The 26839-nt window shown below is 41.4% G+C and overlaps 1 protein-coding gene across 1 annotated transcript; it reads right to left on the bottom strand.

Moving 5' to 3' along the window:
• Nucleotides 1–16821: 16821 nt before the first annotated feature.
• On the bottom strand, nucleotides 16822–20330 carry SNAI2 (snail family transcriptional repressor 2). Its single transcript, XM_050891591.1, has 3 exons — nucleotides 20132–20330; nucleotides 19019–19564; nucleotides 16822–18062 (listed from the first exon to the last, which is right to left on the bottom strand). Exons 1-3 carry the CDS (start codon nucleotides 20208–20210, stop codon nucleotides 17881–17883), a joined length of 807 nt encoding a protein of 268 aa, XP_050747548.1. The 5' UTR covers nucleotides 20211–20330; the 3' UTR covers nucleotides 16822–17880.
• Between the last annotated feature and the right edge of the window lie 6509 nt (nucleotides 20331–26839).

Here is a 26839-nt window from a genome sequence, read left to right as displayed (position 1 = left end):
CCGGGAAAGATGGCAGACAAAGAACAAACTGAGCTGTGGAAAGAGCTCCAGGAGGAGGGAAACTATGAGGAAATATATAGTTTCTCTTTCCACTGCCATCAACAAAATACCAAGTAAGAATACATACTTTTCATTCTTCAGACTAGTGGAATAAGTGATATTGATAAGAACAATGTAATTTTATTGGTTTAACTGAATACACTGTTTAATTAAATATGTATGGTTGGCATCTCATGTTTTAGAGATGATCGGCAATGACAGTACAGAGCTTGCTGTGCTTTGGATGCCCTGGGAAAAATAAGGTATAATTAATTGTAAATACTCAAATTCATTTTGATGGCCAATAATTTCCACTTTGGTTGATGAAGCTCTTTTATGAGAGAAAAGACCTGATACAACAAATGATACATGTGGCAAATTTATAAATCAATAAATGAAGGAAATGGGATTTCTTGCTGCTTGGAATCATACATACTGTTCTACTGCAACAGGTTTAAATAGATTGTGTACCAAATTAAATGAGAAAATGAATGGTGAATTTGCCTAATTTATCCAAATCAGGATAATAAACTTCATTCACCTCTTTTAAAGGTTTTTGCCGTAAATAAATCATAATCCTAAATAAGTAAGACATGGGAATAGATTTTTAATTATAGGAGCCTGCATTTCAACATCCAACTTGCTGTCTATTCCCAGTGCTTACTTAGTATTTACCTAATATTATGATTTTTCCAGGATCTGGAGGATCTGGTGTTAAGAAACATGGCAATGATACATAGAAAGAAGAAAATGCAATAGTTTGTGGGATTTCCAATCTTCTCATAGATACTTCTCATGAAAGATTCTCTAAGATTTTATCATTTGCTTCACCAAAATAAAATAACATCTGTTGTAATTAAATACACCAAGAACACTTCAGGGAAGCATGAAAGTATGTTTCAGAAATGTCTGTCCAAAAGTCGTTACTTTTTTTGAATTATATACTGTACAAATTATTAGGGCAAAATCTGTCATGCAGAAAAGATATTTCAGCCCTTAGGTGTACTCACGAATATGCAGAAACAACCTCAGATGTGGAGAGTCTCAGCAATTTGTTGTAAACATATGTCCTTGCATATGGATCTTCATGTATGTACAGGTATAGATTGATAAAGATCTATTGAACTAAATGCTTCAAGGGAAAACAATTCAGGACTTTAAGAAACTTCAATAAATCTCAGATGGAAGACTTTTATTTCTGAGATTTCTTGAAGCCACATTGATAATACATGGAATTAGCCCATCTCCTACACATCTCAGACAAATCTGCATCTAGTTCCCTCAGTAAATGTCAGTTATTAGGGACTTCACCATGATGACAACAAAAAGAAAAAGAAATTGTGCCTTGCAAATGAAAACCTCTGTGAATAGCTGCCAAAGGAGAAAATAGATGATTAATCATTGCTGAAATGCCTCTTCATGTGAGGGGAAAGCACATGATTTCACATCCCAGTCACACTGGTGTCACACACATCCATCAATGCTGTTGTACCTCAACAGAGTGAAAACAAGGCCAGAATTTAGGAGGGTTCAGTAACTGGAATTAAGACCATAACTGAATTTGCAGTTCCATGGCTAAAACAATAAATACATTTCATCAATCTGATCCAAAATAATTTCATTTTTCTCTAAGGCTTTTTGCTCACATGAAAATATAAAAAAACTTACTTTCTATTCCTCCCCTTTTTTCTTTTTCTTTTTTTTTTTTTTTTTTTTACCATAGAACTGCAGAATTCTTGTGGTTCGAAGGCGTATCTGGAGATTGTCTCATTCAACCCCCCTGCTTAAGCATGGTCAGCTAGAGTAGGTTGCCTGGGACTGTATCCAGTTGGGTTTTGAATATCTCCAAGGATGGAGACTCCACAGCCTCTCTGAGCAACCTGTTCCAGTGACAGTGTTTGACCACTCTCACAGGTTTATGTCTAATACATATGTATAATATAATCTAATATGTTTAATGCATTTAAAGTATATCTTTGGAGCTGCCTGCAATAAAAAGGTAAGAAGGAATAAGACAGCATTCATAGAACTTTAGGAAAAAGTCATCCTCTTGTACTGATTCATGCACTGCTGTGAGTGTACGCGTCTGGTTAGCCCCGGGAGCTTCCTGGTTTAGGCATCACCCCACCTAGTAGGATCTGAACCAGTTTTCCACCTCCAAGTGGTCTAACCACCAGTCTGCAAGGTATCCAGGTGTAAAAAGGAAAGACAGGAGGATGGACTATGACTCATAGCACAGCAGTCCAGGTGCAGTCCAGGGAGACGGATTTAAACCTGTATTCTACCTGATAGGGGTTTAAACCTGAATTTATAGCACGACCTCCTTGATGGCACTTTCCAAACTTGCTACTCAAGTCAGCATGCGCAAGGCCAGATTTTAAATAGGGCAGCATCTAAGTGTGCTTTTTTCCTGAAAGCTTCTGAAACCCTGTCCCTTTTTAATATAGCTGTACAGGGGTGGAAAGCTTTTGCCATTGAGCCACCGGCTGCGATTCTGTTCAGCTCTGCTGTCCTGTGAGTTTTCCACGTAAGCTTTGCAGTGTGACAGCTACCTGTGGAACAGAGCAGCCTGAAGGGCAAGCCACCAGCACACACGCAGATCTCCTGTGGTATTTTCCTTTCTCTGACACACATCCGACATGTTGCAAACTGCACCGTTTCCACACTGCCTTTGGAAAGCACTTTCTTGACAGAAATGTTTTTGACCTTTGGCCTATGGAAAGGATATATAATGTTAACAAAATTTGGGATATAATGGCTCCAACTAGACCGGAGCAAATTCACACACTACAGTGTTGGTTGTCCCCTACTGTAGGATAGGAGACCTACTGAAATGTACCTTGCCTGTATGCCTGAGCTTCCCTCCATAGGAAAGTGAGGTTGCTCACCAATGTTTTGTCCTGACATGTAGTGAGAATGTAACCAGATGTGCACCAAAAGACCAGGACTGTGGGACACACTGGGAAATGCATCCAACCTATCCTGTGGATAGAGCCATGAGAACCAGCTTTCCTGTTAGCCATTGCCCCCTGACCTTTCCAGCATTTGTCTGACATATTCTGCAGGCATTACTTAGTAGGGAGCCACAAAAGAGAAGACTGTTTCTATTCACTGGAACCAGGCTCTTTGAAAACTCCAGCATAAAACTATCTCTGCGCTTGGGAGCTGAACACTGATTGTGTGCTGTCCAGGGTGAAAGGTTATAATTCGCAGCTCCTAGGCTGAGGCGTGGATGAAGGAGGATTGGATTTGTGCTGTATATCCTTTGCATATGTAGGCAGAGTCTTATCTCTCACTCTCATCTCTCTTAAAAGGTGAAATTCTCTGCTGTGCTGCCTGGCGCATACAGATTCCCCTCTTTCAGTGCATCCGTGTAGGAGTAGGATTGTTATATTCTCCTTGATATTCCAGAAGGTTTCTGAATGTGTAGAAAATAGGAAACTTTGGAGGTGCATGCGACTTCTCACTTAGGCGCAGATGAAGAATTTGCATTTATGCAATGGGTCTGATGTGATGCTGTGAGTGCTCTGCACAGCTGTATTGCTCACACCTGGTAAGACCAGTGTTTCCTGAATGCATCATATTTCCTGAACACACGTAAGTGATATATTCATGTGCACAGGAAGATACCTGGCTCTTTATTTTCCTATGATGAGATTGCTGAATGTACAGGAGAAATCCAAACTCAAAACCTCAGTTGTGTCCCAACTTAATTTCTGCTAGAGAGAAAAGATAACACAGGTGCATGGTAAACCTACACAGGAACACTATACTCAAGTGCTGCCATTAAAAAGTCAAGGAACAGACCGAGTAAAGAACACAAACTGCCTGTATTCCATAAACATAAAGAAGATTTCTTGACTAATATGGGAACTATGTGCTTGAGTCTCCTTTACAGATGTTGAAAACTGTAGGAAAACCCGTTGTCTGAGTAAATTAATACAGTGCGTTCCCTTTAGGTCTGTTAGCCAGCCTACAGCATATTGGCTACTCGGCTCTGGAAGCCAGTCCACGTGCCATGCATTTTATGTGGCTCAAAAGCAGGAACTGAATGGAAAGGGAAGGTGGAAACAATATTATTTTCCCAGTGCTGAGAATCTCAGAAATCTTCCTAGGAGATGCCACTCCCAGTGGAATTTTTCTATATTTTTACAAATGTAATCCAGTAGGATCCAAGAGGCTCCATGTATTCTTGGGTTTCAGGTGTACCTGTTAGGTTTGAAAGGCCCCTGGGATGCAGTGGAGCTCCTGCACTCTATTTTTACCTGCTAAGCAGTTTGTTTTGTCTTCTTTTTGCTTTGACTCCTGCTGCTTGCAACACCAAAGTGAAATGCCACTCAATAAATAGTGAAGATCTTCACTATGGTGTTCTCCCACGTTTCCCATCCATGCTTTGGTCAGCCAGAGAACTGGTTCCTCTGCTAACATTTATCATCTCCTTGAGGACTGTCCCCATTGAAACCTTTCTGAGTGAAGCAGTGCCAATATACTGCCTTGAGCTGCATATCTCTTTGAGACTTGTTTGCCTCTGCAGTATGTTGTTTGGCTGCTTGAAGGTGACTACAAGTGTTCTGGTTTCACTTGATTACTGTCAAAACTCTATTTTTTCTAGGTAACTATAGAAACAAGAGACTCACTGTAGTTTTTTTGATGAAAATTGACATTTTGGAATAGAGAGGAGGACAGAAATGTGCCACATATTAACAGTACTGCTCAAAAAAATAAAATATCATTGAGTGTCATTTTGCTCTAATTCTACCTCTGCCTAAGTGCAGAAAATGTTTCCATGTATACATTTGTATATACATACCCATGTTTGTATGTATACATACGTATATATGTTTAGAAGGATTTGTTTTAATTAAAAAAAAAAAAGAGGAATGTAACATAGCTGGAACAGATTAAAAAAGAAGAGTTTTAGTGGACCAGAAAACATATTGCACTGATAAGGATTTTTTGTTTTAAATTCAATCCTACCATAAAGTCATTTATTACCCATTGTTTGTTTTTCTAGAAAGGCCAGTGCAGCACCATTTGCTGGCTGATTGACAATGCAACTCTCTTTTTACAACTTGGAATTTAAAACAGGAAGACTGCCATTCGCATCAGTTAAGAAGTCTACATTTTAGATCACCTGGAAAGGTTCATCTTTGGCATAAGCAGATGGGAGGTTCAAATGGCTAAAACCAAAATGCAGTATTCCCAGCTCAGCATAGTCCATGCATGTATAGTTATCTGGAAAAACTAAATCAGAAGGAGTAATTAAAGAAATGCATTTCACTTCAACTCTCCATTTCCATCAACTTAATAGTTTCCCCCTCAAAGAGCAGCAGAAATGGTCATTTTACATTCCTCAACAGAAACTGCAACAGTACAGACTCTGCAAGCCTGGCTTGTCAGCTGAGTTTCATACATTGAAATCTGCAGCTAATCAGTCCTGGTCCAACCAGGAAAGGTCACAGCAATCCTGCTGAACTATTACCGAGGTGTTACAAGACATGGACGTTATTCATCCTCACTGAAAACAGGCAAGGAGAAAATAAAGTGAAAGCAAATGGATTAACTCTAGCATATTTGCTGCAGTCCCACCGTGAGAAGGACTGTTTCCAGCTCTTCTTCTGCCACCAAGCATACACTTTCCCACTCCTAACTCCCATCACAAGTCACCTCAAAATCCTGTCATTTAAGCATTAATGTCTGGGGTATACTTTAGGCACAATCCTGGGAGCAAGAAGGTGTGTAAGCTGCACTGTCCTGAGACTCAGATCGGGTCTGTGTCAGAAAATTTGCCAAGAGTGTAGTGCTGTTGGTTTTTGTGGGGTTTTTTTTCCTCTTTTTTTTTTTTGCCTTGCAGCACTTCTGTCCTGACAAAAGCTAAAGTCTAGTTGTAGTTATATTGGCTTGCAAGTTTTTCTTGTGCTTGGGCAACCAGGAGAAGCACTGCTGGCAAAGCACATTTTGTCAACATGAATTGCGTATATGCCAGGAGAGTTTGCTGCACAGTTACATCAGCAAAATCTCCTGGAGGGAAGGCTCATCCTTGGATACCTAAGTGAAATACTTACCTGCTTTCTTCCCAGCTGCACCAGGTCGGAGCATGGTGGGTCCTGGCAGCATGTTAGGCACTGCTACCAGGGCATTAAAGAACATGAGGATAAGGCTAAAGAACAACCTCATCCAACATAGTGAACATTAACATTCACAAGAGTGGCTGTGTCAAGGGAGAAGACAGTCCTGCTCTTAGACAGTTTGACTTGGTCATAATCTATCTGTGAAGGAGCAATACAAATGCATGGTTTGGCTTTACATGGCACCTCTTTAAAATATTACTTCCTCCTTTCAAAATGAGGGATTGCATGGATACTGAGCTAGTGTTTATCTGTGTAGGTAATATGTGTTGCAATTTTAGTTATGGGCCCCTAAAAAAAAGTACTATGCCAGATTCTAAGATATTTTTCAGAAAAAAATTTCCTTTATGTTTATGAACAAAGTAATGGGAGCAAGACAAGATTATCTGGACTAAAAGATCTAAAAGCTATTTCCTGTTTAAAGTGGGCACCAAAATCACACATGTGATGGCAACATATTTTTGGTTTTGCGAATGCCACAGAACAGATCCTTCCTCTCCATTAGTGACCTAAGATGTAAACAGACATTTACTTTCATAGAATCATAGAATGATAGAATGGTTTGGGTTGGAAGGGACCTTAAAGATCCTCTAGTTCCAACCCCCCTGCCATGGGCAGTGACACCTTCCACTAGACCAGGTTGCTCAAAGCCCCATCCAACCTGGCCTTGAACACTTCTAGGGATGGGGCATCCACAACCTCTCTGGACAACCTGTTCCAGTGCCTCACCACTCTCACAGTGAAGAATTTCTTCCTTACATCTAAACTAAATCTACCCTCTTTCAGTTTAAAGCCATTACCCCTTGTCCTATCACTACATGCCCTTGTAAAAAGTCCCTCTCCAGCTTTCTTGTAGGCCCCCTTTAGGTACAGGAAGGCTGCTATAAATAAGGTCTCCCGGAGCCTCCTCTTCTCCAGGCTGAACAACCCCAACTCTCTCAGCCTGTCTTCATAGGAGAGGTGCTCCAGCCCTCTGATCGTCTTCGTGGCCCTCCTCTGGACTTGCTCCAACAGGTCCATGTCCTTCTTATGTTGGGGGCCCCAGAGCTGAACACAGTACTCCAGCTGGGGTCTCACGAGAGCAGAGTAGAGGGGGAGAATCACCTCCCTCGACCTGCTGGCCACGCTTCGTTTGATGCAGCCCAGGATACGGTTGGCTTTCTGGGCTGCAAACACACATTGCCGTGTCATGTTGAGCTTCTCATCAACCAACACCCCCAAGTCCTTCTCCTCATGGCTCCTCTCAATCCATTCTCCACCCAGCCTGTATTTGTCCTTAGGATTGCCCTGACCCATGTGCAGGACCTTGCCCTTGGCCTTGTTGAACTTCATGAGGTTCGCATGGGCCCACCTCTCAAGCCTGTCAAGGTCCCTCTGGATGGCATCCCTTCCCTCCAGCATGTCAACTGCACCACACAGCTTGGTGTTGTCAGCAAACTTGCTGAGGGTGCACTCAATCCTACTGTCCATGTCACCGACAAAGGTGTTAAACAGCACCAATCGCAGTACCTAGCCCTGAGGAACGCCACTTGTCACTGGTCTCCACTTGGACATCGAGCTCTTGACTGCAACTCTTTGAGTGTGGGCATCCAGCCAATGCCTTATCCACCGAGTGGTCCATCTGTCAAATCCATGTCTCTCCAATTTAGAGACAAGGATGTCATGCAGGACAGTATCAAATGTTTTACACAAGTCCAGGTAGATGACATCTGTTGCTCTTCCCTTATCCACCAATGCTGTAACCCCGTCATAGAAGCCCACCAAATTTGTCAGTCATGATTTGCCCTTAGTGAAGCCATGTTGGCTGTCACCAATCACCTCCTTATTTTCCTTGCACCTTAACATAGTTTCCAGGAGGATCTGCTCCATGATCTTGCCAGGCACAGAGGTGAGACTGACTGGCCTGTAGTTCTCCGGGTCTTCCTTTTATCCCTTTTTAAAAATAGTTCTTTAAGAACTGTGATACTTCTTCTTAGGCTGTCAACATGCAGCAGCAAGCATTGTACGTGCAGGATTTCCTCTCTTGAGCACATCACCTAAAAGTGCAAAGACAAGATCCATAATTTCAGGTTGTGTTGAAGAGACCTCTCATGAAATTTTTACTTTGTGTTTTAAATAGGGAGATATAAACAAGATGGAAAAGGATTTACCAAAGAAGAATGGAAAAAGCTTCTCAAATGTATGGAAGCTCAGATTTAATATCTTGTCTGCAGTTATCAGAAAATCTGTGGAGAATTATCTTTTCAAAAATCACTTGAACCTGACCTAAATGATAAGTAAATATGGTACATTTTTTCCACCAGTACATAACAAAAAGCATGGAGAAAGACGTTAAAAGAAATCAAAACTTACCACAGAAACTCAGAATTACAACCTCATCATTGTTAGCACAGCAACCTGACATACAAACTGTAGCAATGCAGGAAAAGGCAAGAGCTCATTACAGATGACTCTGGTTCCTCTCCAGCCTGCGTGATTATTGTCATGGTTTAACCCCAGCCAGCAACTAAGCACCACGCAGCTGCTCACTCACTCCTCCCCCCTCCCAGTGGGATAGGGAGGAGATTAGAAAAGAAAAAGTCAAACTCGTGGGTTGAGATAAGAGCAGTTTAATAACTAAAGTAAAATAAAATATAATACTAACAATAATAATAATATAATAATAATAATAATAGTGATGAAAAGCAAAGTAACAAAAAAAAGAAAAAAAAAAGAAATAAAACCCAAGGAAAAAAACCAGTGATGCACAATGCAATTGCTCACCACCCGCTGACCGATCCCAGAGCAGCGATCCGCCCCTCCTGGCCAACTCCCCCCTGTTTGTGTACTGGGCATGACATTCTATGGTATGGAATATCCCTTTGGCTAGTTCGGGTAGCCGCCCTGGCTCTGCTCCCTCCCAGCTTCTTGCACACCTGCTTGCTGGCAGAGCATGGGAAACTGAAAAGTCCTTGACTTAGGATAAGCGCTACTTAGCAACAACTAAAACATCAGAGTGTTATCAACATTATTCTCACACTAAATCCAAAACACAGCACTGTACCAGCTACTAAGGAGAAAGTTAACTCTATCCCAGCCGAAACCAGGGCATTATAGAGCAAGAAAAAAGGTTTACTAGAAAAAAGGTTTACTAGAAAAAACGACCCATAGAGCTCCAAACAGGTCAGTGTTTTAGGAAGAACAAAATACCTAGGCTTACAGACTTCTGGCTCTACTTCTTTCTTAATACTACAAACCTAAGCAAATAATACTTATGGTGTTGTACGTGGGATGGTACTGCGGCAAAGGACTATTGAAAATTGCCATTTCTGTTAGCAAATATCCATATAGATTTGAAATACTGCTTCTGACAGTGGCAAATGCAAAGTTCACTGGGAGAAAATCACTGTATGGGACAATCCCAGGATACCTTGTACACAGGAGAATTTTCACCACCAGAATGCCAGACATAGACATAAAAACAGTAAGAGCATATTATAATGATTTTCAAAACAACTCAGTTCCCTTCACTGCCTTCTGGGATCTACGTCAGTCCGGTAGAAAGGAAGAATACTCTTTTTTTTTGCAAAATTGGAAAAGAATGCTTTATCTGAGAGAAAATATGAATATTATTGTTTTAAAAAGCTGACAAACAATGAAAATATATTTTTAGTTAAAAGTTTTAGATTTTAAAACAATTTAACCAGAATTGTAGCAGAACTGTTTCTTAAAATATTTTCCCAATTTTAATTCTGTACATTTAATTTTACATGTTTTATATATATAGTTTATCATTATTTTGGATGTTCCTGTTATTCATAGTTTATATTTGTGTAATTAAAAAAAATATCTACTACATCCTTAGTTCCTACTATATTTTGTGGCAATAAGAATAGTAATCAGACATACCTAATTTATCAGCTGCAGTCTTAGCTGGAGTCAAAATTTCTTCTCAAAGCTAAACGGTGCTGAACCTCTGAATTTCTCCTGTTACAGAAGCCTGACCTGGAAGGTAATTTGTAATTGATATTTACTGCTTGTAAATACATATTAAATAGAATGCTCTCCTGTGAAGGCTGACATTTAAACAGTCCTTAAGACCTCTCTTTTTCTTTTCTTTGTTCCCAGAACCCATGTTGTCCTGCCAGTGTGACATACTGACATACTCTGTGGACAGCCAGAGCATTTGGGTTCAAATATTCGGAAGCAGCCCTCAGTCATGGCTCTCTGCTGTGACCAGCAAACCAGAACCCATGGTGGTGATTTTGTAACGTGTGAGGAGAGGTCGCTGGGAAAACAAAATATCAGTAAGAGCAACTATTTTTTCTGCCAATAGTGGGAAAAGTGGGGACAGAGAAAAGGAGTGGAGGAGTGGAGCAATTTCTTGAAACTACCTAGAAGCTGAAAGCCTTTTTCCAAAAAAAAGCAATTTTCCATCAGTAAGTCAGGGCTGTCAAAAAATCCTGACTGTTTTTGAGTGTGGGCCTTGTCCAGTCAGAACTAGTTAGGATCTGGACTGAGATGCCAAGTTGTTTCACAAACACCACCAAAATGTCCATCACGAGTCACAGGATTCTTTTTTTAATTTCCCTGCGACATAGCAACCTGGCCCAGTTTCATGTATTATGGATGAACAGTGAAAGCTTTGCTATAAATCTTGGTGAACTGTCTTCCAAAATATCCTTTTATAACATTTAAAGATGTAAAAAATTAATGATTTAATGCTAAGTATGATGTATCTTTTATGGGGGGGGATTTTTATTAGTCTTTCATGCATAAAATTATTACTTTAAGTTGTTGATTGTTATTCATTAAGTTTTTGCTGGAGTTACTTAATAACTGTCAGTTTTCATTCTTCTAACTCTTTATTCATTGTCAGCTGTGGATGATCTGCCAGTCCACATGAGAGGGCAGGTTACATCCGAAGGAATTTACTTTGGTTTAGCGACATGTGCAAAATCTGAGCTAATTGCAGTGCAACTTTATACTTTAACTGCTTCTTATTAGCGACTTAGCAGATGTCTGTGACTTCGTACTCTGATGTGCAGTGCTTGTACTGGGAACCCACAGGACTCAGTGAGACGTAGGCACTTCTCTATGAGGGATTCGTTAGACCAAGCTGCTGCGTTCCCAGGTCATGCCTTTGAAGAAGATATGAAAAGGTGATGGTCGGGAGCCGCTGCCATTTGTTGGCCCAGCATGTAACATGTATTCATCGTTCGGACCCAGGTCTAGGGCTGGCTAGAGGACGTAGCAATGCCCACATCTATCATGTATTAAGACACATGATCCCCTGACTCTGATGCCCTGTCAGCCACATCTGGGAAGGAGATGATTCCTATGTAAGGCAGAGAAAGCACTAACAGTAGGAACTAAAACACGGGAAGTAAGGAGAATGTAGAGGCTTAGCGAGGTGTGGAATGACTTCCTGTAGTCTTCTTCGGCTAGGCAAAAAGCTCTTTTTTATAGTATAAGTAATATAAAGCTAAACTTCTAGGAAAGTATTCTGATCCAGAATGTGTAGTGTTCTCAGTCCTTCCTAGGCTAAGTGGATGGGCAAACAACTTGAAGTACACCCCCCTTTGACTTTGTCCTGCTAGACAGCACCCTAGTGCTTGCATTTAAACCCACCTTTTTTAACTGAGGGATGGCTCTAGCAACAAAACAAGGAATGTCTCTGTGGATTTTTCTGAAGCAGATCCCCCAAATTGGGGTTGCAGTGAAAGGATTTGCATGTTTGAATGTGCAGGCTGGTCAGCTGCATGTCTACCTGTGTGAAGAGACCGTGTGAATGTCTGCATGTACCTCTGTTGCTCTTCTGAGCTTACAGGGTGAAGGCTACTAAAAATGATGGAGGCCATGTGAATTTGAGCTGGTGTTCATGTGATTACTGTTTTTTATGTCTTCTTTTGACAAAAAGGTGTAAAAATATGTTTGCATAAATGACAGATATAAAAGGGCATTTATTCCCTCTTGGCAAGGACTGCCAAACTGTGATCTTCATCCACCTCCCAGTTACTCAGTGTACACACTGGAAAAACTTCTGGTGGTGCATATAAAGCAGAAAGGAACACAGACAAGAGATAGGGTATATTCAATGTCCAGGTAAAAGGAAGAGAGGAGAGAGATGTAACAGAAAGCAACTGTTCCATTTTGCAATAACTTTTGTCTTATAGAGACCTGGGGAAAATAAGGAAGGCCATGAAGGAGCACTTAACTATGTTTTTGTACCCAAAATGGTGAGTGAACCAGAAGAAGAAAAAACACAAAAAATTATTAGTTTGGATGGCATTCTTGAACTATTGAAGAGGTAAGTGGAAAGGAACAAGGTGCCCAAACTGCCAAACAAATAAAAAGAAGACCACTGTACATTTTTATTTTATTTATTTTTTAATCTCTAGCCTGCTATGGCTATGTGTCCCTCAGAAGGGACAGCAATGCAAGGATGCAATCGGGCTGCAGCACGGCCTCAAAGACTTTGCTAAGCCGTTTCATACAGTGTCTCAAAAAGGATATGCCTTCGTAGCAAGATGTGCACCCCTTTAAGAAACCCATGGCACGTACTCACCTGAGGCACCCTAACGTTGCCCCCTGCAACAGGACAGGGCAACATTCGCTCTCCCAGAAAAGCACAGTCCCGTCCTCCACACCCTTCAGAGTTCCTGATGACTTTGTAGAGATCTGGAATGAATTAAAATTTTGAGGAAGAAGGGATGGAGCATGCAAGCATCATTTTTGTTTGTACTCTGCTCTTATAGTTCATACAGTTTCCACAACCTCTAGGCATTCTGTCAGCATCTCATTAGAAACTGAGTAGTATTTCCACCTCTACTCAGCAGTGGCGAAACCTGTCTGCAGTGCTGGGTCCAGTTCTAGCATCACCAGTACAAGGACATGACAATACTGGAGTGAGTCCAATGAAGGGCCAAGATTGGAGCGTCTCTCATATGGAGGGACTGAGACAGCTCGAGAAGAAAAAACCTCAAGGAAGATCTTATCAATGTGTATAAATACCTGACAAGAGGGAGTGAAGAAGACTGAGGCAGACTCTTAGTGTTGCCCAGTGACAAGACAAGAGGCAGTGTGCACCATCTGAAATACAGGAAATTCCATTTAAATGTAAGAAAAAAATTTTTACTGCAAGGGTGATTGAACATCGGAACAGGTTGCCCAGAGAGGTCGTGGAGTCTTCATTCTTGGAGATATGCAAAACCCAACTGGGCACAGTCTTGGGTAAACTACTCCACTGTCCCTGCTTTGAGCAGAGGGCTTGGACTAGGCAATCTCCAGAGGTGCCTTCCCACCTCAACCGTTCTGTGACTCTGGGATTTCACTTGCACTCAGTCTGTTCCTATTTCTTGCAGCCTTCGTTTGATACCACAATATATGCAGGTTGGAGTGTGCTTCTCATATTCCACTCTTTATATTTCTGTGAACCAGAATTACAATTTATATATTTTAACTGTTAAAACACCTACTTTAAAGAGACAAAACCAAACATCCGTGACAGCTAGTAAACACCAATATTTCTAAAGAAGTAATATTCAGCATTGAAAAATTCTTATCCAAAAATAAAAATATATTTTAAGATGAAATATTGATTTGTTTTTGTGGCAGGGGAAATCAGCTGTAGCACAAGACATCAGAATTAAATTACCAGGTTTCCCATTGTCCTTCCTTTTTTAACTGAAATTACGGGATCTTTAGGATGCTGCTTTTTTATATGATTTTATGGATCCTAGAGTAATAGGCCCTGAGCTTGCTTAATGATAACAGGAACTATGATAATCCAAATAATAGAGTAAAATACAGAAGACAGATTTCATGGTGCCTTAATCTGAGAGGCACTTATTTTAACCCTTTGATGAGAGCATAAGATGCTTTTCTGAACTCCACATCAGTTCGTAGGATAATTGCAGTGGTTTGAGCATAAATGTGTACTTTGTTCTGTCTTCATTTCATGCACATATTACTTCATTCTGCAGCCTCTGAGGTGAAAAGCACGCCCAAACGGAAGCAAGGGAAGAGAAAAGAGGAAACCAAAGTGAATCAATTATTGCCTTCAGCCTTGAGAAACTCATACACTTGACTTGTAACTGCACATGTGCTGTGGTGGTTCAGCTCTTCTCCGCACACTGAAAGTACACTCAGGAGGTGGAAGTAAATTGCCAGAATGTACTAAAGGAAGGATCTAGCCCTCATGTGCATGCCTATAATGGGTAATCATATAACCAAAAAGGTATATATTTAGAGCATTTGGAGTAACCTCTGGGCAAAAGTCCCTTCCCCAGATCTACTGATTTTAAGCAACTCATTAGTGAAGAGTTAAAAAAAAGCTATGAATCATGTTATATATAGGTTGCTGTCATGCAGGTGCCTTTAGAGGAGAGGCTGGCCTTTTGATAGCTTAACGTTTCTTTTAAAAAAATTACATTTAGCACTGGTGTCAAAATTAAAAGTACAGGAGTGGTTGATTTCAGAAAAGAGCAATGAAGATATTCGGAGTGTCGGGAGCATGTTTTCCTAAGAAAGATTTTAAAAATTGATTATCATCTGGATATAGAATGAGAGATGTCTTGTGAGAAATGTAGCAATGGTCAAAGAGATTCAAATGGGTAGATTCACCATGGAGGGAGCTTTTCCCTCACATTTCGAGAAAGTCACAGGAGTCATCCACCAACAGCTCAGAACAGCATTTACTGTACGTTGATAAATAGCTTGTGCAGGTGCAGAAGGGCATTTCTAGAGTAATGAGGTAAAACTATGAACGCAAAATGTTTTGGAGAAATGTCCTGACAGCAAATAGAAAGCAGTTTCCCAGGAAAAGCAGAGAAATTCAGCTCCCTGGGAAGTTTATGCTGCAACTGGACAGAGAGCTAGGAATCTGTGATAGAACACTTTGTTTCAATTAAGGAGACAAGCCAGAAGAGCTTCTAGCCTTTCCCATCTTTGTGTTTTATGAGTACAGGTGTTACAGGCATGCAAAGTAGCATATCTTAATTGTCATCTCCAAATCAGACCAGTTCCACTTGTGTTTGGTTTAGCATACTGTATTTTGATGAAGTTTTCATCTGATTTCCCTTAAGGACAACAGTAGCATTTCCACTCATTCAAGAAGTCAAGCTCTTATGCTATTTCATTTACTATGGGCGTAGAGAATTTAAAGTGTGAATTAAAACAATGGAAAAGCCTTTGTGACATGACACAGGAGAGCAAACCTAGAACTTTGACAGTACAAATAGCTGTTGACTGCCAGAGCTTTACTCATACTCTGGTAAACTTTGCTCTGGGAAGAGAAAGCTGCACAAAGAGCTGCTGGAGCCTAAGAACTTCAAAGCAAGTGACATGGAAGTGCAAATCAATAGAGTAACCACATGAAACTTTTCAAGGGTATTTGATGCCTTCATGTGTTCATTTCGAAATGTTACCTCACAAATTCCCACTAACCCTATCTTTCTCGAGCTCTCTAGCTATTTCCTGAAAAAAATCTGACAGGTCCTAGGGAATCGTTGTTATAACCTTCAGATTTTGTCAGAAGATGCTTGGAGAATATGAAAAGCTTCATTTGAGCTGATCTTTTTTCAGTACAGTGCTTCCCATGGAGAAAAGGTACAAAACTTTCATCATGCACCTATTGTCTAAGCTGCTCCGGTGCAGTCCTGCTGAAGCACTCCTCTGCAGGACAGAGCTGGAGGAGACACAAGGCATGCATGGTCTTTTGCATTATTTTGCTGAAATGTACTCTTTTTCAAGAAATTTGCACCTTGTGTTTATCCATCAGTAACATTCTTGTTAAATTGTTGGGATTTTGGTTTTGCTATTACTTGCTCCTGCTGGACCCTAATGTAGACATAGTGGTCTTTAGACTGGATGCCAATCAGTGCTTATCTGTTTTGTAGCTTTGTACTTTGTTAAAAGTTGAAAATAGTGTTGTTTTGCACTAGTCAGTAATGATGAGACATGATTTGTTGCTGTTGTAATGCTTTTATATATTTCAGGTCTTGGAGTCCTTAGTCAAATCATCTGAAGAAAAATATTTCTACTTTTCATTACTGAATAATTCTTTCCTGTGATATATTAGCTGATATACAGTCATAATACACTCAGTTGACAATTCTGATATGTAAGATACTTCAACAAAAGTATCTTTAACCTTTCTGAAATGGCCATATAAAGTATATCGTACTGTGACTTGACTACTACTTTAAAAGAGCATCATGCAAATGTTACTGAACTCCTGTAAGGCTCCACTGACTTTAATGAACTTTGGATCAGGCCCAGATTTCCTAATGTGAGAGTCTCAGGAAAAGTACTATAATAAGGCTTCTCTAATAGCATCCTTTCAACTGTTAAAATGCAAAGAAGAAGTTTCTTTTAAATGTTTGTGATTGATAAAATATATTTCGCAATGTTGTCATACTGTTGTAAGTAGCAAAAAAGCAACAGTGTTTTAAAGCTGTGACTCTAGAAAAATGCTCTATATGGTTTTAAATGTTTTAAAATGCAATGGGTATATTCCTTTCTAATGTTCGGTACTTGTGAACTAAGGATTTGCATCTGAAATTCACTTTTATCTTCATTTGGTCATGTAGAGACACTTGTATTTTCGTATGTTCCAAAGCCTTGATAAACCAGACACGGTTGCTTTCTTTAATTAGAACAAACAACAGAAATCTTACTTAAAAATGTTTATTGTAAAAAAGTGGCTAGAAAACAACATAAATTTCACTTCACACTTTCTTCAAGTTATCTATAGATGCTGCTATAGGCAACAATTCACTTTCATTCATAACACATTCAATCATATAAAAATAAAAATATTTACATTATGTCCACATACTTTACAAAATCATCAATAAAAAAGGCACTTGGAGGGGTAATGCTGAAAATATTGCATTTCCTTTGTGCATTTAAAAAAAATAATTGTCAAACTCCCGTGAACCCCCTCTCTTGCACTTATTCCCGTTTTTTAAAAAAGGTTAAAGTCTAGAGGAACTATTCCATATTAAAAGATGGTCAAGCATGCACCAGGAATGTTTGAAGCTACAGTCTTTTTTTTTTTTTTTTTTAAAGGCACATGCGGTTAATTTGTGGCTTTCAATTTTTCGTACATTCTCTTACATGTTTTTTTTTTCCTCTCTTAATTATGCAGTTTTAAAGCATTTCAGATCATTAATGAAGGCCTTGGCTTCTAATAAAATAAAATAAAAAAAGACAGCAATGAATAATATTAAACATTTACTAAGGTAAACTCGGAATACTTTTTAAGGCACCTGAGATAAATGGTGTCTAGAAAAATTCACTTGGGTAGTATTTTTATTAAAAGTTCCACTTAAAATACTGTTTCTTTGGTTGAAATGGCTTGGCAGGAATGTATTGTTAACTTTGCAGCCTTTTCTAAGCAAGAAAAGACGACCTACATTTGGCTTCATCTATAAAGAAAGCTGATAATGCTTCTTCCTTTAGATCTACTTGAAATGTCATGCATGGTGTCTTTCCTCATATTTCAGAATTCACACTTAAGAATGCGAATGTGTGACTGAACAGAAACTACTGAAAGCTCATTTCTACTGACATTCTAAGTTCTTCCACTATTTTGTTTGTTTGCTTGTTTGGTGGTGTTTTGGTTGTTTTGGCTGAAAAGTAGATGAGAAAACGCCTTTGGATTTCCATTTATCATTTGGAACAGGAGTGGAGAAATGCATCGAGTCCAGGTAAACATTGACTGCATGACTCAGTGTGCTACACAGCAGCCAGATTCCTCATGTTTGTGCAGAAGAGACATTCTGGAGAAAGTTTTGGAGCAATTTTTGCACTGGTATTTCTTCACATCCGAGTGGGTCTGCAGATGAGCCCTCAGATTGGATCTGTCTGCAAAAGCCCTGTTGCAGTGAGGACAGGAAAACGGCTTCTCTCCTAAAAAGGAAACATCAAGGGAAAATAGGATAAAGCTTTAAAAAAGAAGTACATGTGTAGGACAGGTAAAACCCACTTTTATCCTAAGAAACAAACAAACAAAAACCAGAAAGGATTTGTTATAATAAAGAATGTGTAATAAAGTTAATCAGGCCACAGATACAACAGCTTTCAGCACTGCTGACTGTACCTGCAGAACTCAGTCTTTTCAGCATATGCTGCTAAGTGCGGTGTCCGAAGACAAGCTGCTGACACCTTTTGCATCTACAGGTGCAGGCAGTACTTTTAGGTGGGGCTCCTCCCAACATTTTCAAATATTTTCATAGAACTTTTTCTGCTTAGTGCTGTGTGAATTACTGGGGACAAGGGCTTTGACTGAAAAGCAGCAAACAGTTGTGCAGACATTACATTGTACCCAGTGCTATACTCAAAATCAAGTTTTTGCCTCAACAGAAAAAAAAAAAAAAAGTCGCTTTGGTGATGATGTGTTTCTAATTCTTAAGGACTTGAGATAGCACATGCAAAACTTGCCAGCTGCTTAAGGAGCCAGAAAGCAGCGCCTCATACATTGCCTTTCTGTTTTTGCTGCTTGATTTCAGAGTCAGCTGGAGCCTTCTCAAAGTTAGCAATTTCCAAAGCCTGAAAGTTAACATAAAATCCTTAAAGCAAAACCTTCAACTAATGGAAATGGGCTAAACCATGCTAAAATTATCAAGGGAGCAATGCTGATTTATGCCAGTATCTGGCCCACAGTTATGAGACCATGCTGCACTCCCCTCCCACCCACCCCTCAAGAGGGAGAATTTAGCCTTTTAATGACACATTTGAAATTCTGCGGGTGCATTTCAAGGTTAGTAAAGAAACACTGCTGTTTTTTCCACCTGTGGAGAAAAATAGCAAAAAGGCATCCTGATGTTATAGCAACAAGAAACTGCAATTGTAATGGTTGTTCTTACCAGTGTGAGTTCTAATGTGTCCTTGAAGTAGCCAGGGTCTAGAGAAAGCCTTGCCGCAGATCTTGCAGACACAAGGTAGTGTGTGGGTCCTGATGTGCATCTTAAGTGCTCCCAGGCTGACATACTCCTTGTCACAGTACTTGCAGCTGAACGATTTCCTAGACTGGGCATCACAGTGCAGCTGCTTATGTTTGGCCAACCCAGAGAAAGTTGAATAGGTCTTGTTGCATAAACTGCACTGAAACTTTTCGGCTTCGATTGCATGGGGGTCTGAAAGCTTGGACTGGATTCTCTCTTCTTCATCGCTAATGGGACTTTCTGAACCGCTGTGATCTTTGGAGGAGGTGTCAGACGGTGGAGGTGGGCTGACTCTTCCCAAAGATGAGGGGTATCCAGAAAGCGGAGAGAGGTCGTTGGGTAATGGAGACGGTAGCAGCCCGGTTGTAGTCCACACAGTAATGGGATTGTAAGCTACTGAGCTCAGGATCTCTGGCTGTGGTATGATAGGGACTGGATAGCTTTCATACAGGTATGGGGATATAATCACTGGAGGAAGAAGAAAATTTTAAGGTAAGAGAACCAAAAAGTATTTCAAAAGGCAGCAAAATTAACATTTTGGGGATTAAAAGGTGCATAACTTAAACACTCAGTATGGTCATCCGAATATAAGGAGGATTAAGGAAATACTATTTTATACATATATTCTGATGGGTAGAGACAGTGCCCTTGAACAGACGAATTACAGTTGGAGAGTCTCTTCAAGGCAGCATGCTGTTTCTAAATCTGTGCAGCCTGATACAATGAAGCAGTGAAACTTCCTGAAGGGTTTGTACAGAAGTTTCAATTCCACCACCAGCAGACACAGAACAGGAAAACTGCAAATCCTCTCTAAGTAACTTGAGTTCAAGTGGATGAGCAAACTTTTATGATTCATTCTGGGCAGCACTGACATATTTCTCAAAACTCCCTCCTTGTAAGCAAAAGAAAAAAGAGCTAGCAATGAACTAACCCATTTCCTCAAGCCTGAAAAGCAATCCCACCCCTCCTCATTACTGCCACGCAACGACGGCAACCTCAGAAGCAACGCGGTGGCATTAGATTTCATTTTGTTACCTGTATGAGTGTCCAGCTCGCTGTAATTCGGCTTCTTGGATGAATTGAAATGTTTCTTGACCAGGAAGGAGCGTGGCATTTTGGATGCAGGGTTTCTCCTTCTTCCAGGCTCTCCTCGTGGGTCGGTGTAACGGTCCCCGGCCGGCGTGCAGCACACACACGCACACGCTATCACTGCGAGCGCATCTGTCCCTATCGCGTCGCCTGCCCCGCGCACTCCATCCACTGTGGTTGTGTAGTGGCAGTGCAGAGGCGCCTTGAAAAGTGCTGTAAATACCCACTAGTCAGGTGCAGGGGGGAAGGGTTTTCCGCTCCTCCAATCACTTCGGGATGTTCTCAAGCACTTTTCCAAACAGGCTGTTTTTCTGGGAGGGCTCTCCGGCTGCTGGCAGGAGGGATCCAATCCCTGCTCGGAGGGTTTGGTTCAGGTTTCAGCTCCTCCCGCTGGAGACAGCTGTGAACGGAGGAGCGAGCTGTGGTCAGAGCGCGTTATCCTGCTACGAAGTGGGTCTATGTTGCTCTGTAGGATTTCGGTCTAGAAAAATGTGTTGATCAAAGTGCTTTAAAAAAAAAAAAAAAGGTCAGTTTACTGATTCAGCTGAATTCTTTTTTTCTTCCTGACAGGGACCTGGATAAGTCATAGGCACTGAAACTTCTTTTTTTTTTTTTTCTTTTTTTCTTTTTTCTTTTTTAAACCGGGTCTGGTTTCCAGATGTTTGATATAAGAATTACAATGGAACAAACTGTTCGTTAAGGGCAGAAGGGGGGGACATTACAAGATAACAAGTTAGCCGGCAGACCTAATGGAAGCCTTTGAACTGACTGTGTGCCTGCTCCGTTTGGGAACTGCCTTTGAATAGTTGTGTTTAGGAAAGGCTGGAGACGAGCAGCCTGCCTCCCTAAACTGCGCCCTTCCAGGCAGAAGGGCCAGCGAGATACTGCAAGTGAGTTCAAGGAGAGGGAGAAGCCCCGGAAAAGATGACATTTCAGAGCAGGGTGACAGGTTTTATATAATATGCCTACTGCTTCAGACTGTTCAAATGAAGAATACTTTGGTTTTTTACTTTAAAAATCTGCAGAATGCAAAACCTTGACCTTTCCTTCCTTGGGAGTAGTTATGTCACTCTTTTGCCTGTCGTCTTAGAGCACTGCCAAGGAAATTTTCCTAATTATCCAAAGCAGTTAAAAGATGCACAGATAAGCAAACCCCTCCAAAATTATAGACTGAGTAATTTAAATGTCTCTTAAACGTCCTTCTCCATTAGTATACTTAGGACCTCTTGATTTCCTATGAAAGTATAATCTGTATTATGTATTTCATTTAGGATGAAAGTCTCTTAAATGTGCCACAGAATTTTCTGGTTATCTAGATTGATTTAGAGGAGACATTTAGTCACAGATAGGTTTTTTAATTTTAAAATATTTGCATTTTGAAAATATGGACAGCTGAACGCTGGTAAATTTCTAACACTAATTACACTCTCATTGACTCTTGGTCTGCCCTCCCCACCCCTTCCCCCCCCCTCCTTGTGTATTAACTACACCTGCCTGGGCACATACTGGTATGCCGGGCCGGTGTGCTGCTAGGGCTCTGTCCTGTCGGGAGGAGGCGCGGAGTGGTGTTTTACAGAGACCACCCCAGCCCTTTTTTGCAGCAGGTGTTGGAATAGATGGGGGGGGGGGGGGGGGGGGAAATCCCTCTGGTTCTGTTAAGACATGTAAAAGTAAAGTGCTTTGTCAAGCTGCGTGACTTCTTAATCTCGGGGATGCCAAAACAAGTGCAGAGAAAGTCAGCCATTTTCAAGAACTGATTAAAAAGATTCAGCTGTTCAGCATCTAACTCTGGTGTCTGCCAGTGAAATGTGTCACATGGATTTCCAAGCTGCAGGGAACACACCCAGGCTATGGGAGAAAAGGGAAAGTGGCAAGGAAAGGGACTTCCCAGGTACCTGCTTCGCAACTGAGATGGAGGAACAGACACAGCTCTTCCCAGAAGGGAGAGCAGTGCTTGCAGAGACACAAGCCGTTGCTTTCCTCATCTCCACAGAAATGAAGAAATCCACAAATCATTTTTAAAAGATTGCATTTGTGGTCCTGCTCCCCTCTCAGCTCTGTTCCATCTGAGAAGTCCCCGTCCCCTGCCAACTCTGGGAAAGCATTGCATTTCAGGATGTGAGGCATTAGTCTGTATCTAAATAGTCTGTTACATGAGCTGTGATTCAGACCTTGAGCTGCTTTAAGTTTGTGTGTTGAAATGAATGGAGCCATGCAGATTTTCACTGGCTCGGGATCTGTTCTTTTGTATATTTGTTAAAAGTAAAGGGTCTGATTCACCAGTGAGGTACTCCCTCTCAGGGCATTTTCACCAGCATAACACGGGAGTGATGCAGTTTAAATTAATTGCACTTATATAAATCACAGGAGCGTAAGCAGTTAGCCCACTGGCTGAGCTGATTGAAGGATGTTAGGAATTGGATAGAAGGCATGTTATTACATGGTCCTGAAAGGATATTAGCAGCACATACTACCTGAGTGAGGTCTGCTGTCAAAAAAAGGGAGAGTCTGCGTGAGGAGTGGGTGAGTCAGAGTAAACAGGTGTTCTGGGTGTTTACGGTAAATGTGGATGAGAGGGCACTCGGAGACGTGCAGCATCCATCCCCGTGCAAGAAAGGCAACACAAAGGTCGAGTGCAGAAGACAGGAGGTTTCCCCTCCTCGGGGGAGCCAGGGAGGTGCGGGGATTGCGGAGGGCGGCAGATGGCTCTGACGGTCACGCTACCTGTGGGCAAAGCCTTGTGCCCACCTCCGAAAAATCAGGCCTAGAGCTTCCCTCTCACATTTTGCAAGTAGTTGGTCTTTTAGGGATTCTTTATGTTTTTACTTTGAAAGCTCGTGTAAAGCTGTCTTGTTAATGCCACTGTGCTGCTAATTGCCGCTCTGCAAAGGCGATAGGAAATGATCCAAGCAATTCTGTTGCCTGAAACGTTGGCGTGTGCTTTGCACCAACTAAATGGTTAGGACCAAAGTTTCAACCATGCAGCAGAAATGGCTTCCCCCCCTTTTCTTTTTACATTAGGCCACTTCTTCATATGCCTAAATAACAACCTGTGAACCTCACTTCAGTTTCCCCATTTCTGACAGCTCCACCAAATCCCTTTCCTTGTCAGGCTTTCTGAGAAGGGCAGCAACTTCTGTCACTCAGCTTTCTGGAAATGGAAGGGTGCCAGAACTATGTTTGTTGTCAAAGAGGGAAGAAGGACCCAAGCTAAGCCATCACCAGCTTAGTTCTTCTCATGACAGCGTTTATGTCCTTACCGAGCATCAATTACTACTAAGATCATGGATCAGAAAATGTTAAATATCTGGATAAACCACAGCAGAATCAAGAAAAATAGTTTCAGAATATTAAATGAGTTATGCTGGATCACTGTTCCCAGAGCACAATATATTTCTCAGGCAGCACTGTTAAGCACATTTTGCCTGGACCTGCCATGGAGCCCATGGAAGGCAGCACAGCGAGGTTCAGAGGAACCCCCAGGAGGCACCGAGCCCGGCGGAGCATACCAAAAATAGCTCTGGAGGTTTATTGATGCAGGTGACGGCTTCATCCCGGAAGGAGTAAAAGCACAAGTAACTCACACTTACAACGTAGCTCTTGCAATTCGTAAGCCTCCTACATTTCAAAGGAAAATGTGAAATGGTTAATATGAGAAAAAAAAAATTGATCCATTTTCAATAGCCAGTTGAATATAGAACATATCAACTCAGCTTCAGCGTTACCTTGTGCTTTTGTATTGCCCCCTTAGTGCCAGCTGGTATATCCTGGGAAAGTAAAGAAGTGGTGTAACTTTCGGAAGAAGGAAAGGTTTAGTAGAGCTAGAAGGTGAGGAGTACCTCAGCTGCCATTAGGTTGGATGTCAGAGAGGAATGAGCCCAAAATTAACAGAGTAGAGGGAAACAATTAGGGAATGGTATTTCTTCCCATTGCCCCAACATACACGCCTTAAGAAATTTTTTGAAACACATTTTTAGGATATCTTTTCTTTCATGTTTTGGTCATGCTTCCAAATGCTGACCCGAACTATCAGCAGAAATAGCAGCAAATTAAGGAAAGACCATTATGAAATCATGTCAAGCTCCAGTCTTGTAGGCTTAAAGTTCAATGAGTCAGAATAAATCTGTGCATCTTGGAAAGTTTTTCCAATTCAAGTAAAAACTCTCCACATTTTGAAGGTTTTGCACCAATAAATACAGCTTTTCTAACATCAGTAACTTTAAGTCAGAGTTATCAAGTACAGTTCTGTAATAGGATTTAAACTTCTGAGATTCAGAAAGATTATAAAACGGGTTTGCTTTTAGGACATGTTATAGAACTAAGTGTTCCTCCATGTTTTGGTTAATTCAAGTTTGTAATTCCAGTTTAAGCCTATTTAAGAGATGATGATCGAACCACAAAAGTCTGATTCAGTCTGAACTTTCCAATAACTCAAGGAGCTTTGAAGTGGGTCTCATAGAGGTCTAAGCCCATCTCTAATTTTGAGATATAGATATATATAAAATAATGTTCATTGAAAATAAACTTGCATTTATTAATAAGATGCAAAATAGTTCCTTTTGGATCGAGCAGTTCAAACAAGTTTGGCTTCTGTGTGCTCTCTCCTTCACACCTGTGTAACTTCACCGACTTGAGAGGGTTCAGTTGAGAGTCAATTTAGCCCATAACGAAGGAACCTGGTCGTAGTTCATTTTTCTTACATTGTTCCTACATGAAGATATTTTAACAATGGGCCAAATTCCCCTGTCATTCCCATCTGCAGTATCTCCATTGGCTACAGCTGAGCTATTTCAGATTTACTCAGGCAGAACCGGGACGTGATTCCAGTCCAATAAATACAACTCATGTTTATGCGTGCAGCGCCGTGACAAGTACCCGTTAAACAAAAGCGGGTTACACCCCAGCTAAAGCCATTACACTCCGGAGCGCAACGCTTTCTGCACCGCACTACCTTTTCCCGGCCTTCCCGTCCCGCCACCGGCGTTATTCGTGACAGGAACGACCGATTCGACAACGCTGACCTCGGGACGCGGGGAGCGAAGCGCGGGCTCGCACGAGCGTTGCGCGGGCGGAGCGAGCCATCTGCTGGGCGCAGCCGCGGCCGGGCGGAGCCCGCTCTCCCCAGCCAGGCCCGCGCCAGCCGCCCCACCGTGCGGCCGGCCCGGGAACTGGGGGTGCTGGGAGACCTGCCGGGTGAGCCCCGGGCAGGCGGCTACCTGATGGCGGGGAGGGGGGACTTCGGGGAAGAGAAGGAGCGGGGTGCTAGCGACGGCCGCGAAGTGGCTAAGCCACCTCCCGAATTTTGTAATGTGGCTGAGGATCTATGACTTTGGGGGGGGGGGGGTGTCGTCATCATCGTTCGTTGCCTGCAGCAAAGTGAGACACGAAGGCATCATTCGAGATTTCCTGCTCTGGGGAATGCACGTCTGTCTGTCTGTCTGTCTGTGTACCACAGAGATGTACATTTATTTGTCATGTATTGTACATACACATTTACAAGGTATTTATGTGTCTATATATACTTATGCTTGTACATGTTCTGACATATACTCGTGACCACATTTCAAACACTGACAATTCAATCACATGACAAACATTTATGGGAGAGAAAGTGTCATTATCCCTATTTTATAAATTAGTAACTGAAGCATGAAGAGATTAAGACTGAAATTTTCAAAACCTTAGTTCTTATTAAGTGTATTTTTAATTAAGTCTTGTGGTGCCCTTCTCTCCAACAGCCTATATTCCTGTCTCCAAATGCTGCACAAGCTGCTGTATCATTTCCTATGTAGCAATTGTTATTGTATTTATTTACAGAGTTTTCTGACAATAAAGGATTATACAGTGTATAATTTCTATTATTAAATTATCATTTATATTGACATGACCTTTATCCACAGCCTGCTGTAGCTTCATAGATTTTCACCTTTCATAGAATTTTTAAATACAATAAAAAGTAGTTTGATACCTTTTTAAAATTATCTGCTTGTCCCTTTACTCTGGTTGGTGGACTAGTGTATTTGGATTTGGCCATATATGTTTTGCCTAGGTTTTACTTCCGATGTTCTCATACCAAATACTTCACGCAATGGTTGAAGCTTTTTTTGCACTCTGCAGAAGCCCGTGGTCCACTCTCGAGTATGCCCTGCCTTGCCAAATGCACCTTCAGGTTCCCCACCACCTTGTTTTTTGACTGAGTGTCTTTGAGGTAGTGACTGCCTGCCAGAAACTGCAAATGTAAACTCCATCATCATACTCTCTTTGATATTAAATTGAACTGGTTGATATCAACAACTTCCTACCTTTGGACTAGGTTAATGTATCTATATGACACCTCCTCTTCTTGGCCACTTTTCCTGCACACCTACATAACCAGCTACGTTACACTTTTTCTGATTTCTTCCTTTAAAAGCGCAGACAGTTATTTGTTGCCTGGTAGGCACAACTTGCTCACTCCCCTCCCCTTCAGGTGTGCGGTGCAGGAAGCGGCAGTAGCCCGTGGCATTCAGTTTTCACACCATGGCCAGCCCTGGAGTACAGTGCTGCTGCCTGGCAGCCATGGTTGTGTCAGGGGCTCTGGCGAGCAGCGGTAAGTGTGTGGGGCAGCGTGCTGCATGCTGGCAGACAGCAGAGACCTTCCCCTCTGCTGCTGAA

This window comes from Gymnogyps californianus, chromosome 2 (assembly GCF_018139145.2).
Source record: "Gymnogyps californianus isolate 813 chromosome 2, ASM1813914v2, whole genome shotgun sequence".
Taxonomy (NCBI): domain Eukaryota; kingdom Metazoa; phylum Chordata; class Aves; order Accipitriformes; family Cathartidae; genus Gymnogyps; species Gymnogyps californianus.
This window is presented reverse-complemented; position numbering and strand designations above follow the sequence as displayed.

Bases quoted from the DNA above. Each gene is read 5' to 3' on its own strand.
- SNAI2 (XM_050891591.1), bottom strand. From the start codon at position 20,210: ATGCCACGCTCCTTCCTGGTCAAGAAACATTTCAATTCATCCAAGAAG. The intron at 19,565-20,131 runs GTAACAAAATGA...TTCTTCCTCCAG, and splicing joins CGAGCTGGACACTCATACAG to TGATTATATCCCCATACCTG. The intron at 18,063-19,018 runs GTAAGAACAACC...TTTCCTTTTTAG, and splicing joins ACACATTAGAACTCACACTG to GAGAGAAGCCGTTTTCCTGT.